This window comes from Pseudophryne corroboree, chromosome 2 (assembly GCF_028390025.1).
Source record: "Pseudophryne corroboree isolate aPseCor3 chromosome 2, aPseCor3.hap2, whole genome shotgun sequence".
NCBI classification, from domain to species: domain Eukaryota; kingdom Metazoa; phylum Chordata; class Amphibia; order Anura; family Myobatrachidae; genus Pseudophryne; species Pseudophryne corroboree.
The window spans coordinates 38,304,541-38,320,141 of record NC_086445.1 but is presented as its reverse complement, the minus strand read 5'-3'; the positions used below and the strand labels follow the sequence as shown (position 1 = coordinate 38,320,141).

At 49.5% G+C, this 15,601-nt stretch overlaps 1 protein-coding gene across 4 annotated transcripts in view; it reads left to right on the top strand.

Annotated features, from left to right (window-relative positions):
- MRPL48 (mitochondrial ribosomal protein L48) overlaps positions 1–15,601 on the top strand; it is a 114,577-nt gene that overhangs the window by 86,878 nt on the left and 12,098 nt on the right. For all 4 annotated transcript variants that reach the window (XM_063956971.1, XM_063956973.1, XM_063956972.1 and 1 more), the window contains 3 exons: positions 11,331–11,500; positions 12,570–12,672; positions 12,882–12,971. In XM_063956971.1, coding sequence (XP_063813041.1) covers positions 11,331–11,500; positions 12,570–12,672; positions 12,882–12,971 — 363 coding nt within the window. The remainder of the gene's footprint in view (positions 1–11,330; positions 11,501–12,569; positions 12,673–12,881; positions 12,972–15,601) is intronic.

Genomic DNA, 15,601 nt, shown 5'->3' with positions numbered 1-15,601 from the left:
TACATGATCACGGCAATGAAGGAGGTTTTGCACATCTCTGATACTGCAAGTACCACAAAAAGGGGTATTATGTGGGGTGTGAAAAAACTACCCGTAGTTTTTCCTGAATCAGATGAATTGAATGAAGTGTGTGATGAAGCGTGGGTTACCCCCGACAAAAAACTGCTAATTTCTAAAAAATTATTGGCACTATATCCCTTCCCACCAGAGGTTAGGGCTCGTTGGGAAACACCCCCTAGGGTGGATAAGGCGCTCACACGCTTATCAAAACAAGTGGCGTTACCGTCTCCAGAAACGGCCGCCCTTAAGGAGCCAGCAGATAGGAGGCTGGAAAATATCCTTAAAAGTATATACACTCATACTGGTGTTATACTGCGACCAGCAATCGCCTCAGCCTGGATGTGCAGTGCTGGGGTGGCTTGGTCGGATTCCCTGACTGAAAATATTGATACCCTGGACAGGGACAATATATTATTGACTATAGAGCATTTAAAGGATGCATTCCTATATATGCGAGATGCACAGAGAGACATTTGCACTCTGGCATCAAGAGTAAGTGCGATGTCCATTTCTGCCAGAAGAGGATAAGTGGTCAGGGGATGCGGATTCCAAACGGCATATGGAAGTATTGCCGTATAAAGGGGAGGAGTTATTTGGGGGCGGTCTATCGGACCTGGTGGCCACGGCAACGGCTGGGAAATCCACCTTTTTACCCCAAGTCACCTCGCAGCAGAAAAAGATACCGTCTTTTCAGGCTCAGTCCTTTCGTCCCCATAAGGGCAAGCGGGCAAAAGGCCACTCATATCTGCCCCGGGGCAGAGGAAGGGGAAAAAGACTGCAACAGACAGCTTCTTCCCACGAACAGAAGCCTTCCCCCGCTTCTGCCAAGTCCTCAGCATGACGCTGGGGCCTTACAAGCGGACTCAGGCACGGTGGGGGCCCGTCTCAAGAATTTCAGCGCGCAGTGGGCTCACTCGCAAGTGGACCCCTGGATCCTGCAGGTAGTATCTCAGGGGTACAAATTGGAATTCGAGACGTCTCCCCCTCGCCGGTTCCTGAAGTCTGCTTTACCAACGTCTACCCCCGACAGGGAGGCGGTATTGGAAGCCATTCACAAGCTGTATTCCCAGCAAGTGATAATCAAGGTACCCCTCCTACAACAGGGAAAGGGGTATTACTCCACGCTGTTTGTGGTACCGAAGCCGGACGGCTCGGTGAGACCCATTTTAAATCTGAAAGCCTTGAACACTTACATAAAAAGGTTCAAGTTCAAGATGGAGTCACTCAGAGCAGTGATAGCGAACCTGGAAGAAGGGGACTACATGGTGTCTCTGGACATCAAGGATGCTTACCTCCATGTCCCAATTTGCCCTTCTCACCAAGGGTACCTCAGGTTTGTGGTACAGAACTGTCACTATCAGTTTCAGACGCTGCCGTTTGGATTGTCCACGGCACCCCGGGTCTTTACCAAGGTAATGGCCGAAATGATGATTCTTCTTCGAAGAAAAGGCGTCTTAATTATCCCTTACTTGGACGATCTCCTGATAAGGGCACGGTCCAGAGAACAGTTAGAGGTCGGAGTAGCACTATCTCAAATAGTACTACGACAGCACGGATGGATTCTAAATATTCCAAAATCGCAGCTGATTCCGACGACACGTCTGCTGTTCCTAGGGATGATTCTGGACACAGTACAGAAAAAGGTGTTTCTCCCGGAAGAGAAAGCCAGGGAGTTATCCGACCTAGTCAGGAAACTCCTAAGACCAGGCCAGGTGTCAGTGCATCAGTGCACAAGGGTCCTGGGAAAGATGGTGGCTTCTTACGAAGCGATTCCGTTCGGCAGATTCCACGCAAGAACTTTTCAGTTGGATCTGCTAGACAAATGGTCCGGATCGCATCTTCAAATGCATCAGCGGATAACCCTGTCTCCAAGGACAAGGGTGTCTCTCCTGTGGTGGTTACAGAGTGCTCATCTCCTAGAGGGCCGCAGATTCGGCATTCAGGATTGGGTCCTGGTGACCACGGATGCCAGCCTGAGAGGCTGGGGAGCAGTCACACAGGGAAAAAATTTCCAGGGCTTGTGGTCAAGCATGGAAACGTCACTTCACATAAATATCCTGGAACTAAGGGCCATTTACAATGCCCTAAGTCAGGCAAGGCCTCTGCTTCAGGGTCAGCCAGTATTGATCCAGTCGGACAACATCACGGCAGTCGCCCACGTAAACAGACAGGGCGGCACAAGAAGCAGGAGGGCAATGACGGAAGTGGCAAGGATTCTTCGCTGGGCGGAAAATCATGTGATAGCACTGTCAGCAGTGTTCATTCCGGGAGTGGACAACTGGGAAGCAGACTTCCTCAGCAGACACGATCTTCACCCGGGGGAGTGGGGACTTCACCCAGAAGTCTTCCACATGATTGTAAACCGTTGGGAAAAACCAAAGGTGGACATGATGGCGTCTCGCCTCAACAAAAAACTGGACAGATATTGCTCCAGGTCAAGGGACCCTCAGGCAATAGCTGTGGACGCTCTGGTAACACCGTGGGTGTACCGGTCAGTGTATGTGTTCCCTCCTCTTCCTCTCATACCAAAAGTACTGAGAATCATAAGAAGGAGAGGAGTAAAGACTATACTCGTGGCTCCGGATTGGCCAAGAAGGACTTGGTACCCGGAAATTCAAGAGATGCTCACGGAAGACCCGTGGCCTCTACCTCTAAGACAGGACCTGCTCCAGCAGGGACCATGTCTGTTGCAAGACTTACCGCGGCTGCGTTTGACGGCATGGCGGTTGAACGCCGGATCCTGAAGGAAAAAGGCATTCCGGATGAAGTCATCCCTACCCTGATCAAAGCCAGGAAGGATGTAACCGTACAACATTATCACCGTATTTGGCGTAAATATGTTGCGTGGTGCGAGGCCAGGAAGGCCCCTACGGAGGAATTTCACTGGGTCGATTCCTGCATTTCCTGCAAACAGGACTGTCTATGGGCCTCAAATTAGGGTCCATTAAGGTTCAAATTTCGGCCCTGTCGATATTCTTCCAAAAAGAACTAGCTTCTGTTCCTGAAGTTCAGACGTTTGTCAAGGGAGTACTGCATATACAGCCTCCTTTTGTGCCTCCAGTGGCACCTTGGGATCTCAATGTAGTGTTGGGATTCCTAAAATCACATACGGACAGGGCAGAATTGAGGACTCGTCCTCAATTTCTCCCTAAGGTGGTTTCAGCATTTCACTTAAACCAACCTATTGTGGTGCCTGCGGCTACTAGGGACTTGGAGGATTCCAAGTTGCTGGACGTAGTCAGGGCCCTGAAAATATATGTTTCCAGGACGGCTGGAGTCAGAAAATCTGACTCGCTGTTTATCCTGTATGCACCCAACAAGCTGGGTGCTCCTGCTTCTAAGCAGACGATTGCTCGTTGGATTTGTAGTACAATTCAGCTTGCACATTCTGTGGCAGGCCTGCCACAGCCAAAATCTGTAAAAGCCCATTCCACACGGAAAGTGGGCTCATCTTGGGCGGCTGCCCGAGGGGTCTCGGCTTTACAACTTTGCCGAGCAGCTACTTGGTCAGGGGCAAACACGTTTGCTAAATTCTACAAATTTGATACCCTGGCTGAGGAGGACCTGGAGTTCTCTCATTCGGTGCTGCAGAGTCATCCGCACTCTCCCGCCCGTTTGGGAGCTTTGGTATAATCCCCATGGTCCTTTCGGAGTCCCCAGCATCCACTAGGACGTTAGAGAAAATAAGAATTTACTTACCGATAATTCTATTTCTCATAGTCCGTAGTGGATGCTGGGCGCCCATCCCAAGTGCGGATTGTCTGCATTACTTGTACATAGTTATTGTTACAAAAATCGGGTTGTTGTTGTGAGCCATCTTTTCAGAGGCTCCTTCTGTTATCATGCTGTTAACTGGGTTCAGATCACAAGTTGTACGGTGTGATTGGTGTGGCTGGTATGAGTCTTACCCGGGATTCAAAATCCTTCCTTATTGTGTACGCTCGTCCGGGCACAGTATCCTAACTGAGGCTTGGAGGAGGGTCATAGGGGGAGGAGCCAGTGCACACCAGCTAGTCCTAAAGCTTTTACTTTGTGCCCAGTCTCCTGCGGAGCCGCTATTCCCCATGGTCCTTTCGGAGTCCCCAGCATCCACTACGGACTATGAGAAATAGAATTATCGGTAAGTAAATTCTTATTTTAGTTAGGTTTTTTATTTTCAGAGAGCTTCTGCTGGCAACAGACTCTCTGCTACGAGGGACTGAGGGGAGAGAAGCAAACCTACTAACTGCGCCTAGGTTGCGCTTCTTAGGCTACTGGACACCATTAGCTCCAGGGGGTTCGAACACAGGATCTTAACCTTGGTCGTCCGTTCCCGGAGCCGCGCCGCCGTCCCCCTCACAGAAGACAGAAGCCGGCAGAAGCAAGAAGACATCGAAATCGGCGGCAGAAGACTCCTGTCTTAACATGAGGTAGCGCACAGCACTGCAGCTGTGCGCCATTGCTCCCACACTAACCCACACACTCCGGTCACTGTAGGGTGCAGGGTGCAGGGGGGGGGCGCCCTGGGCAGCAATTAAGTACCTCCTGGCAAAAGCAGCATATATACAGTTGGACACTGTTATATGCATGAGCCCCCGCCATTAATTTTACACAAAATCGCGGGAGAAGCCCGCCGCTGAGGGGGCGGGGCCTTCTTCCTCAGCACTCACCAGCGCCATTTTCTCTCCACAGCTCCGCTGAGAGGAAGCTCCCCAGGCTCTCCCCTGCACGATAGAGAGGGTGAAAAAGAGAGGGGGGGCCACATAAATTTGGCGTAAAAACAATATATACAGCAGCTACTGGGTTAACACTAAGATACTGTGTGATTCCTGGGTCATATAGCGCTGGGGTGTATGCTGGCATACTCTCTCTCTGTCTCTCCAAAGGGCCTTGTGGGGGAACTGTCTTCAAATAGAGCATCCCCTGTGTGTGTGGTGTGTCGGTACGTGTGTGTCGACATGTCTGAGGTAAAAGGCTCCCCTAAGGAGGAGATAGAGCAAATATGTGTGTGAGAGGGTGTCTCCGTCGACAACGCTGACACCTGTTTGGATATGTGTAAGTGCTGAGGTGAATTTATTGCACAAAAGATTAGTGAACAGACAGGAAATCTACCCATGTCTGTCCCTGTGTCACAGAGACCTTTAGAGTCTCACAATGCTCACTATCCAAAATAATAAACACTGATATCGACACGGAGTTTGACTCCAGTGTCGACTACGATAATGCAAAGTTACAGCCAAGATGGCTGAAAGTATTCAATATATGATTATTGTAATAAAAGATGATTTGCATATCACTGATGACTCATTTGTCCCTGACACAAGGGTACACATGTTAAGGGGAAGAAAGCTGAGGTAAATTTCCCTTCTCTCATGAGGAAAAAGAGCGGGAATCTCCAGACAAGAGACTGCAGCTTCCCACAAAAAATTCTCAGGCAGTATCCTTTCCCCACTAGGGCCAGGATGTGTTGGGAATCTTCCCCTAGGGTGTCCTGTTTGCACAGAAGGTAGCACTAGCTATTCTCAGGGATCCTGCAGATAGCGTGCACATTCTAGTATACTACTCAGACCGGCGATTGTGTCGGCATGGGTTTATAGCGCTGTGGCAGCATGGACAGGTACCTTATCAGCAGAGATTGAGACCCTAGTATGCATATAGATATATAGATATATATATGTATATATAGAGATATATATATATATTAAAGAGGCTGTCTTAAGTGATAGATAGAGATATATATATATATATATATATATATATATATATATATATAAAACATGCCCAAAGAGACATGAGTTTACTGGGTCCTAGAGTCAAAGCTATGTCGATTTCTGCTTGACGTGTCCTGTAGAATATGCAATGGACAGATGATGCCGACTTAAGAGGCATGTGGAAGGCTGAGGATTGTGTGGAGAAGGGTTCTCGGACCTGGTCTACACAGCTATAGCTGGTAATTCTGATATTTTGCCTTATATTCCTGCACAGCCTAGGAAAGCACGACATTATCAAATGCAGCCTTTCGAATAAAGAAACAAGAAAGTCCGAGGTGCGTCCTTTCTTGCCAGAGGCGGGGGCACAGGAAAGAAGCTGCACAACACAGCTAGTTCCCAGGAACAGAAGTCCTCCCCGGCCTCTACAAAAATCCACCGCAAGGCGGAGCTAGGCCCGGTGGGGGCACGCCTTCGTCAGTTCAGCCACAAGTGGGTTCACTCCCTGTTAGATCCCTGGGCAATAGATATTGTGTCTCAGGGATACAAGCTGGACTTTGAGAAGATGCCCCCTCACCGACGGCCCTGCCGGCTTCCCCCCACGAGAGGGAAACAGTGTTAACTGCAATTCATAAATTGTATCTTCAACAGGTGGTGGTCAAGGTTCCCCTCCTTCAACAAGGAGGGGGTTATTATTCGACCATGTTGTAGTCCCGAAACCAGACGGTTCGGTCGGACCCATATTGAATTTAAAATCCCTGAATATATACCTGAAAGGGTTCAAGTTCAAGATGGAATCGCTAAGAGCGGTTATTGCAAGCCTGAAAGGGGGAGATTTTATGGTGACTCGGGACATAAAGGATGCATACCTTCATGTCCCCATTTATCCACCTCATCAGGCGTACCTCAGAATTGCGGTACGGGATGGTCATTACCAATTTCAGACGTTGCCGTTTGGTCTCTCCACGGCCTTGAGAATATTCACCAAGGTAATGGCGGAAATGATGGTGCTCCTGCGGAAGCAAGGTGTCACTATTATCACGTACTTGGACGATCTCCTCATAAAAGCGAGATCAAGAGAGCAGTTGCTGAACAGCGTATCACTTTCTCTGGAAGTGAAACGGCAACACGGCTGGATTCTATATATTCCAAGGTCGCAGTTGGTTCTTACAGCTCATCTGCCTCTCCTAGGCATGATCCTAGACACAGACCAGAAAAGGGTTTATCTCCCGATAGAGAGAGCTCAGAAGCTCGTGACACTGGTCAGGAATCTATTAAAACCAAAACAGGTGTCAGTGCATCACTGCACTCGAGTCCTGGGAAAGGAGGGTGGCATCATTCGAGGCCATTCCCTTCGGCAGGTTCCATAGGAGGACCTTCCAATGGGACTTACTGGACAAGTGGTCCGGATCACATCTTCGGATGCATCGGTTAATCACCCTATCCCCCAGAGCCAGGGTGTCTCTCCGGTGGTGACTGCAGAGTGCTCACCTTCTCGAAGGTCGCAGATTCGGCATTCAGGACTGGGTCCTGGTGACCACGGATGCAAGCCTCCGAGGGTGGGGGGCAGTCACACAGGGAAGAAATTTCCAAGGGCTGTGGTCAAGGCAGGAGACTTGCCTTCACATCAATATCCTGGAACTAAGGGCCATATACAACGCCCTAAGTCAAGCGGAGACCCTGCTTCGCGACCAACCGGTTCTGATCCAGTCAGACCGCAGTGGCTCATGTAAACCGCCAAGGCGGCACAAGGAGCAGGGTGGCGATGGTAGAAGCCACCAGAATTCTTCGCTGGGCGGAGAATCACGTAAGCGCACTGTCAGCAGTGTTCATTCCGGGAGTGGACAACTGGGAAGCAGACTTCCTCAGCAGGCACGACCTCCACCCGGGAGAGTGGGGACTTCATCAGGAAGTCTTCACGCAGATTGCAAATCGATTGTGATAATGTCAATTATTACCTTTAAACATGAAGCTATATACTAATACTGTGGAGCCGTTATGGCCGCTAGACCACGTGCACGTGATACGCACTTTGTACGCTATTTGCGTACAGAGTCCCGCACGTGGTACGCACTTGGCGTACACACGCTGCGCTGAGTGTACAGATTACGCACAGCGGGCGCACACACAGTGGATAACCTTTTAAACCTTGCTAATAAAACACAGTGATAATATACTTATACTCTAAACCTTAATAACCAAGTACTGAAATGATGTAACCATTAGAAACCTTAATAATGTGTATGCTGTTTGAGCGATTGAGACGCTAAGAAAAGCCCTTTGCAGTAAACAGTGAAAACACAAGACCTGGTTTGGATTTAAAACCGCAGCAGTTCTAACACTGCCGTGGATTGTTTAGAGAAAAGGGGAAAAACACAATACAAGTTATACACTACAATCTAACATGGAAATCTAAACAGAATAACAGAGAATAATACATACAATAGCAAACAAGAGCGAACAGAATGAGAACACAATGGGAACAAATGGCGAACAAAATAGATAACAAAATGGCTACAGAGAAATATACATACGTGGGGATGATTCGCAAGCGCGTCCTGGATCCAGCCCTCAGCATTCAGAGAGAAAGCCTTCAGAGAGAGTGAGTCTGGCCAGGCAATGGTGGTCCTTATATACACAACATACATTCACAATACAATGGTCCCTATAATCTCATTGTTCATTGGACACAGGAATGTGTCTCCACATTATAGCAAAGGTCATAGGTGGATTTGAACAGGTGGGCTGTGTCTTTCTCCAACTGCTCTGGTGGGAGGTATCCTCAGGATTCCCGCCGCATGTGTAATTTACAGCAAATACAGTTAATGTTCATAAACTACTTTTGTACATAACTATACGCAGGAGCGAGCGATCCTTTCCTAACTAGCATCGGAATGTTACTCTTAAAATACTCTACAGTTGGATACTAAACACCACCTTTCAACCTTTGTCTGACCCTTCCTATCATGTAAAGAGGAATCTCTCTGTCCAGGAACAGTTTAAACTAAACATACTTGCTGACATTGTCTAGGGGAATATTAGCTATAAAACACACTATATGGGTTAAATATGCTACGATCGAGTCGCACGCTAGACGCTCACAAACTCCGCCGTAAATACACATCTCATGCGCACGAGACGCTGTAGCGTCCCCTACGCAACTTGCGGGTATGTGCACGTACGGGGGAGTGGGTGCACGAGCAGCGCGCGTGTGCATGAGGGGTTAGTACAAGGCATATGCATCATGATATTTTTCGACTTTGACAATGGGAACTGCCACAGGTGGACATGATGGCGTCCCGCCTCAACAAAAAGCTAAAAAGGTATTGCGCCAGGTCAAGGGACCCTCTGGCAATAGCTGTGGACGCACTAGTAACACCGTGGGTGTTCCAGTCGGTCTATGTGTTTCCTCCTCTTCCTCTCATACCAAAGGTGCTGAGAATTGTAAGAAAAAGAGGAGTGAGAACAATACTCATTGTTCCGGATTGGCCAAGAAGGACTTGGTACCCGGAACTGCAAGAAATGCTCACAGAGGACCCATGGCCTCTGCCTCTCAGACAGGACCTGTTGCAACAAGGGCCCTGTCTGTTTCAAGACTTACCGCGGCTGTGTTTGACGGCATGGCGGTTGAACGCCGGATCCTAGCGGATAAAGGCATTCTGGATGAAGTTATTCCTACGCTGATAAAGGCTAGGAAGGACGTGACAGCAAAGCATTATCACCGTATATGGCGAAAATATGTTGCTTGGTGTGAGGCCAGGAAGGCCCCTACAGAGGAATTACAGCTGGGTCGATTCCTGCACTTCCTACAGTCAGGAGTGACTATGGGCCTAAAATTAGGGTCCATAAAGGTCAAGATTTCGGCCCTATCCATTTTCTTTCTAAAAGAACTGGCTTCACTATCTGAGGTTCAGAGTTTTGTTAAGGGAGTGCTGCATATTCAGTCCCCTTTTGTGCCACCGGTGGCACCTTGGGATCTTAACGTGGTGTTGGGTTTCCTGAAATCCCACTGGTTTGAGCCACTTAAGACTGTGGAGCTAAAGTATCTCACGTGGAAAGTGGTCATGCTGTTGGCCTTAGCTTCGGCTAGGCGTGTGTCAGAATTGGCGGCTTTGTCATGTAAAAGCCCCTATCTGGTTTTCCATATGGACAGGGCAGAATTGCGGACTCGTCCGCAATTTCTGCCAAAGGTGGTGTCATCTTTTCATTTGAACCAACCTATTGTGGTGCCTGCGGCTACTTGTGACTTGGAGGATTCCAAGCTGTTTGACGTAGTCCGGGCTTTGAAGATTTAGGTAACCAGAACGGCTGGAGTCAGGAAGACTGTCTCGCTGTTTATCCTGTATGCATCCAACAAGCTGGGTGCTCCTGCTTCAAAGCACACTATTGCTCGCTGGATCTGTAACACGATTCAGCAGGCTCATTCTGCGGCTGGATTGCCGCATCCAATATCAGTGAAAGCCCATTCCACAAGGAAGGTGGGCTCTTCTTGGGCGGCTGCCCGAGGGGTCTCGGCATTACAGCTTTGCCGAGCTGCTACTTGGTCGGGTTCAAACATCTTTGCAAAATTCTGCAAGTTTGATACCCTGGCTGAGGAGGACCTTGTGTTTGCCCATTCGGTGCTGCAGAGTCATCCGCACTCTCCCACCTGTTTGGGAGCTTTGGTATAATCCCCATGGTCCTTACGGAGTCCCCAGCATCCACTAGGACGTTAGAGAAAATAAGATTTTACTCACCGGTAAATCTATTTCTCGTAGTCCGTAGTGGATGCTGGGCGCCCGTCCCTAGTGCGGAATTTCTGCAATACGTGTATATAGTTATTGCTTAATAAAGGGTTATGTTATGTTGGCATCCATTGGTTGATGCTCTGTTGTTTGTTCATACTGTTAACTGGGTAAGTTTATCACAAGTTATACGGTGTGATTGGTGTGGCTGGTATGAGTCTTACCCGGGATTCCAAAATCCTTTCCTTGTAATGTCAGCTCTTCCGGGCACAGTTTCCTTAACTGAGGTCTGGAGGAGGGGCATAGAGGGAGGAGCCAGTGCACACCAGTAGTACTAAATCTTTCTTAGAGTGCCCAGTCTCCTGCGGAGCCCGTCTATTCCCCATGGTCCTTACGGAGTCCCTAGCATCCACTACGGACTACGAGAAATAGATTTACCGGTAAGTAAAATCTTATTATCTGATCATATGGATGCTTGATGTCATGCGGGATCTGACGTCAGTCATCAGTGTCCGGGGCAGGGAGGCATGAACAGTGCGGGGCTCATCCCAGCAACTCAAGCTTGCCACAGGGGGCCACCAGCAGCAATCCCAGGTCAGCAGTTCTCCACCTCCAGAGCAGTGCAGCTCCTGGAGTCATATAGCTGGACCATACACAGGCCCAAATTCCTGTTGGTCCCAATAACCTCAACAGGTCCTCATTCTCCTCCAGGACTACATTTCCTTAATACAGTAGCTGGTGTTCTCCCTAATGGTTACCTTGTGCACCGTGGCTTATAGCAGCTTACACGTCTATCTTACATGTTACTGGATGTCCTCCTATTCTCTCTACTCTAATTGGTGTTCCATTCCCTCACTAGGAGCTGAAGAAGAAAAGCAAGTTCCAAAAAAAAGAGATCAAACCTGGCACAGACTACGAGTATGGTGCCCTGAACTTCTGCGTCTCCGGACACAACATGCTCTATGTCGAGCATTTTGCTCAGTATATCCATAATTTCTTTAACCATATGTCCGTTAAAGTGGAGGAGAGGTGAGACATCACAGGCTAAGAGTTATGTAGTGGGAGGAGCAGGGTCCCCAGCAGCACAGAGTATATCAGGAGAAGAGTGATGTGTCAGTGAGGACAGGGCTGCATGTGACAGGGGCAGTGACATGACGTGAGGAGGGGAATGGAGGCAGCAGGAAGCCACAGACTGAGAGTTATATAGTGGGAGGAGCAGGGTCCCCAGCAGCACAGAGTATATCAGGAGATGAGTGATGTGTCAGTGAGGACAGTGCTGCATGTGACAGGGCAGTGACATGACGTGAGGAGGGGAATGGAGGCAGCAGGAAGCCACAGACTGAGAGTTATATAGTGGAAGGAGCAGGGTCCCCAGCAGCACAGAGTATATCAGGAGAGGGGTGATGTGTCAGTGAGGACAGGGCTGCATGTGACAGGGGCAGTGACATGATGTGAGGAGGGGAATGGAGGCAGCAGGAAGCCACACACTGAAAGTTATATAGTGGGAGGAGTAGGGTCCCCAGCAGCACAGAGTATATCAGGAGAGGGGTGATGTCAGTGAGGACAGGGCTGCATGTGACAGGGGCAGTGACATGATGTGAGGAGAGGAATGGAGGTAGCAGGAAGCCACAGACTGAGAGTTATATAGTGGAAGGAGCAGGGTCCCCAGCAGCACAGGGTATATCAGGAGATGAGTGATGTGTTAGTGAGGACAGGGCAGCATGTGACAGGGGCAGTGACATGATGTGAGGAGGGGAATGGAGGCAGCAGGAAGCCATAGACTGAGAGTTATATAGTGGAAGGAGCAGGGTCCCCAGCAGCACAGAGTATATCAGGAGATAAGTGATGTGTCAGTGAGGACAGGGCTGCATGTGACATGATGTGAGGAGAGGAATGGAGGTAGCAGGAAGCCACAGACAGAGTTATATAGTGGAAGGAGCAGGGGATTCTTCAGTACAGAGTATATGAGGAGATGAGTGATGTGAAAATGAAATAAGGGGAATGGAGGCAGCAGGAAGCCACAGACTAAATTGATGTGACAAGACAACCTATTATTTGCTGTTGGATGCCATTGAATAACAAGCCTGTATCTCTGTAGCTACGCAAAGCCGACCAGGACTAAAGAGGTGATGCTTCTGCAAGATGTGGGGAACAAAATGTTTTTGGACTCTGTACTGAGCACCCACGAGAGAGTTGTACAGGTAGGTAGAATATGGCACTTTGTTATTGTCAGCTCCCTCTCTCCGGTGAGGGGGGTACTTACATGCTTTATGTAGAGGTGACAGGCACAGTTAGACGCACCCACAGCTGCTAGCCTGTATGACACGGATCAGGAATATGGCGGGTACCCTAGGTGGGCGCTGTATAGTATGTGACGCTGCTACAGTAATGTCTCCTGTTTGGTCTGCAGGTCAGTGGGCTCAGTGCTACTTTGGCTCCTATTATCCTAGAAGTTCTGATGATGAACCAACCTGAGGGCGTCCAACTGCTGGTGAAAGAGGTAAGGAAAATGGTTTCCTAATGCTAATTTCTCTGACGTCCTAGTGGATGCTGGGAACTCCGTAAGGACCATGGGGGAATAGCAGGCTCCGAAGGAGACTGGGCACTCTAAGAAAGAATTAGGACTACCTGGTGTGCACTGGCTCCTCCCTCTATGCCCCTCCTCCAGACCTCAGTTAGAATCTGTGCCCGGCTCGAGCTGGATGCACACTAGGGGCTCTCCTGAGCTTCTAGAAAAGAAAGTATATTTAGGTTTTTTATTTTCAGTGAGATCTGCTGGCAACAGACTCACTGCTACGAGGGACTTAGGGGAGAGAAGCGAACCTACCTGCTTGCAGCTAGCTTGGGCTACTGGACACCATTAGCTCCAGAGGGATCGAACACAGGCCCAGCCTCGGTCGTCCGGTCCCGGAGCCGCGCCGCCGTCCCCCTTGCAGAGCCAGAAGCAAGAAGAACGTCCAGGAAATCGGCGGCTGAAGACTCCGGTCTTCATTAAGGTAGCGCACAGCACTGCAGCTGTGCGCCATTGTTCCCCTTGCACACCTCACACTCCAGTCACTGATGGGTGCAGGGCGCTGGGGGGGGGGGGGGCGCCCTGGGCTGCAATAAGATTACCTTACATTGTCAAAAATACACATAATGTAGTCATTAAGACTATATATGTGTAAAATCCCCTGCCATATATCCATAAAAAAAGCGGGAGAAGTCCGCTGTGAAGGGGGCGGGGCTATCTCCCTCAGCACACTGGCACCATTTCCTCTCACAGCTCCGCTGGAAGGACGCTCCCCAGGCTCTCCCCTGCAGTTTCCAGGCTCAATAGGGTAAAAAAGAGAGGGAGGGCACTAAATTTAGGCGCAAATAATATATATATAGCTGCTATAGGGAAAAATCACTCATTACAGTGTACATCCCTGTGATTTATAGCGCTGTGGTGTGTGCTGGCATACTCTCTCTGTCTCCCCAAAGGACTTTGTGGGGTCCTGTCCTCAGTCAGAGCATTCCCTGTGTGTGTGCGGAGTGTCGGTACGCCTGTGTCGACATGTTTGATGAGGAGGCTTATGTGGAGGCGGAGCAGGTGCCGATAAATGTGATGTCACCCCCTGCGGGGTCGACACCTGAGTGGATGGATATGTGGAAGGAATTACGTGACAGTGTCAACTCCTTACATAAGAGGTTTGATGACATAGCAGATGTGGGACAGCCGGCTTCTCAGTCCGTGCCTGCCCAGGCGTCTCAAAAGCCATCAGGGGCTCAAAAACGCCCGCTACCTCAGATGGTAGACACAGATGTCGACACGGATACTGACTCCAGTGTCGGCGACGATGAGACTAGTGTACATTCCAATAGGGCCATCCGTTACATGATTACGGCAATGAAAAATGTGTTGCACATTTCTGACATTAACCCTGGTACCACAAAAAAAGGGTATTATGTTTGGGGAGAAAAAGCAACCTGTGGTTTCTCTATCGTCCTAGTGGATGCTGGGGTTCCTGAAAGGACCATGGGGAATAGCGGCTCCGCAGGAGACAGGGCACAAAAAAGTAAAGCTTTAGGATCAGGTGGTGTGCACTGGCTCCTCCCCCTATGACCCTCCTCCAAGCCAGTTAGATTTTGTGCCCGGCCGAGAAGGGTGCAATCTAGGTGGCTCTCCTAAAGAGCTGCTTAGGAAAGTTTAGCTTAGGTTTTTTATTTTACAGTGAGTCCTGCTGGCAACAGGATCACTGCAACGAGGGACTTAGGGGAGAAGAAGTGAACTCACCTGCGTGCAGGATGGATTGGCTTCTTGGCTACTGGACTTCAGCTCCAGAGGGACGATCACAGGTACAGCCTGGATGGTCACCGGAGCCTTGCCGCCGGCCCCCTTGCAGATGCTGAAGTAAGAAGAGGTCCAGAATCGGCGGCAGAAGACTCCTCAGTCTTCTAAAGGTAGCGCACAGCACTGCAGCTGTGCGCCATTTTCCTCTCAGCACACTTCACACGGCAGTCACTGAGGGTGCAGGGCGCTGGGAGGGGGGCGCCCTGGGAGGCAAATGAATACCTATTTTGGCTAAAAATACCTCACATATAGCCTCCGGAGGCTATATGGAGATATTTAACCCCTGCCAGAATCCGTTAAGAGCGGGAGACGAGGCCGCCGAAAAAGGGGCGGGGCCTATCTCCTCAGCACACAGCGCCATTTTCCCTCACAGAAAGGCTGGAGGGAAGGCTCCCAGGCTCTCCCCTGCACTGCACTACAGAAACAGGGTTAAAACAGAGAGGGGGGGCACTAATTTGGCGATATGCTTATATATATATTAAGATGCTATAAGGGAAAACACTTATATAAGGTTGTCCCTATATAATTATAGCGTTTTTGGTGTGTGCTGGCAAACTCTCCCTCTGTCTCTCCAAAGGGCTAGTGGGTCCTGTCCTCTATCAGAGCATTCCCTGTGTGTGTGCTGTGTGTCGGTACGTGTGTGTCGACAGGTAGGAGGACGATGTTGGTGAGGAGGCGGAGAAATTGCCTGTAATGGTGATGTCACTCTCTAGGGAGTCGACACCGGAATGGATGGCTTATTTAGGAAATTACGTGATAATGTCAACACGCTGCAAGGTCGGTTGACGACATGAGACGGCCGACAAACAATTAGT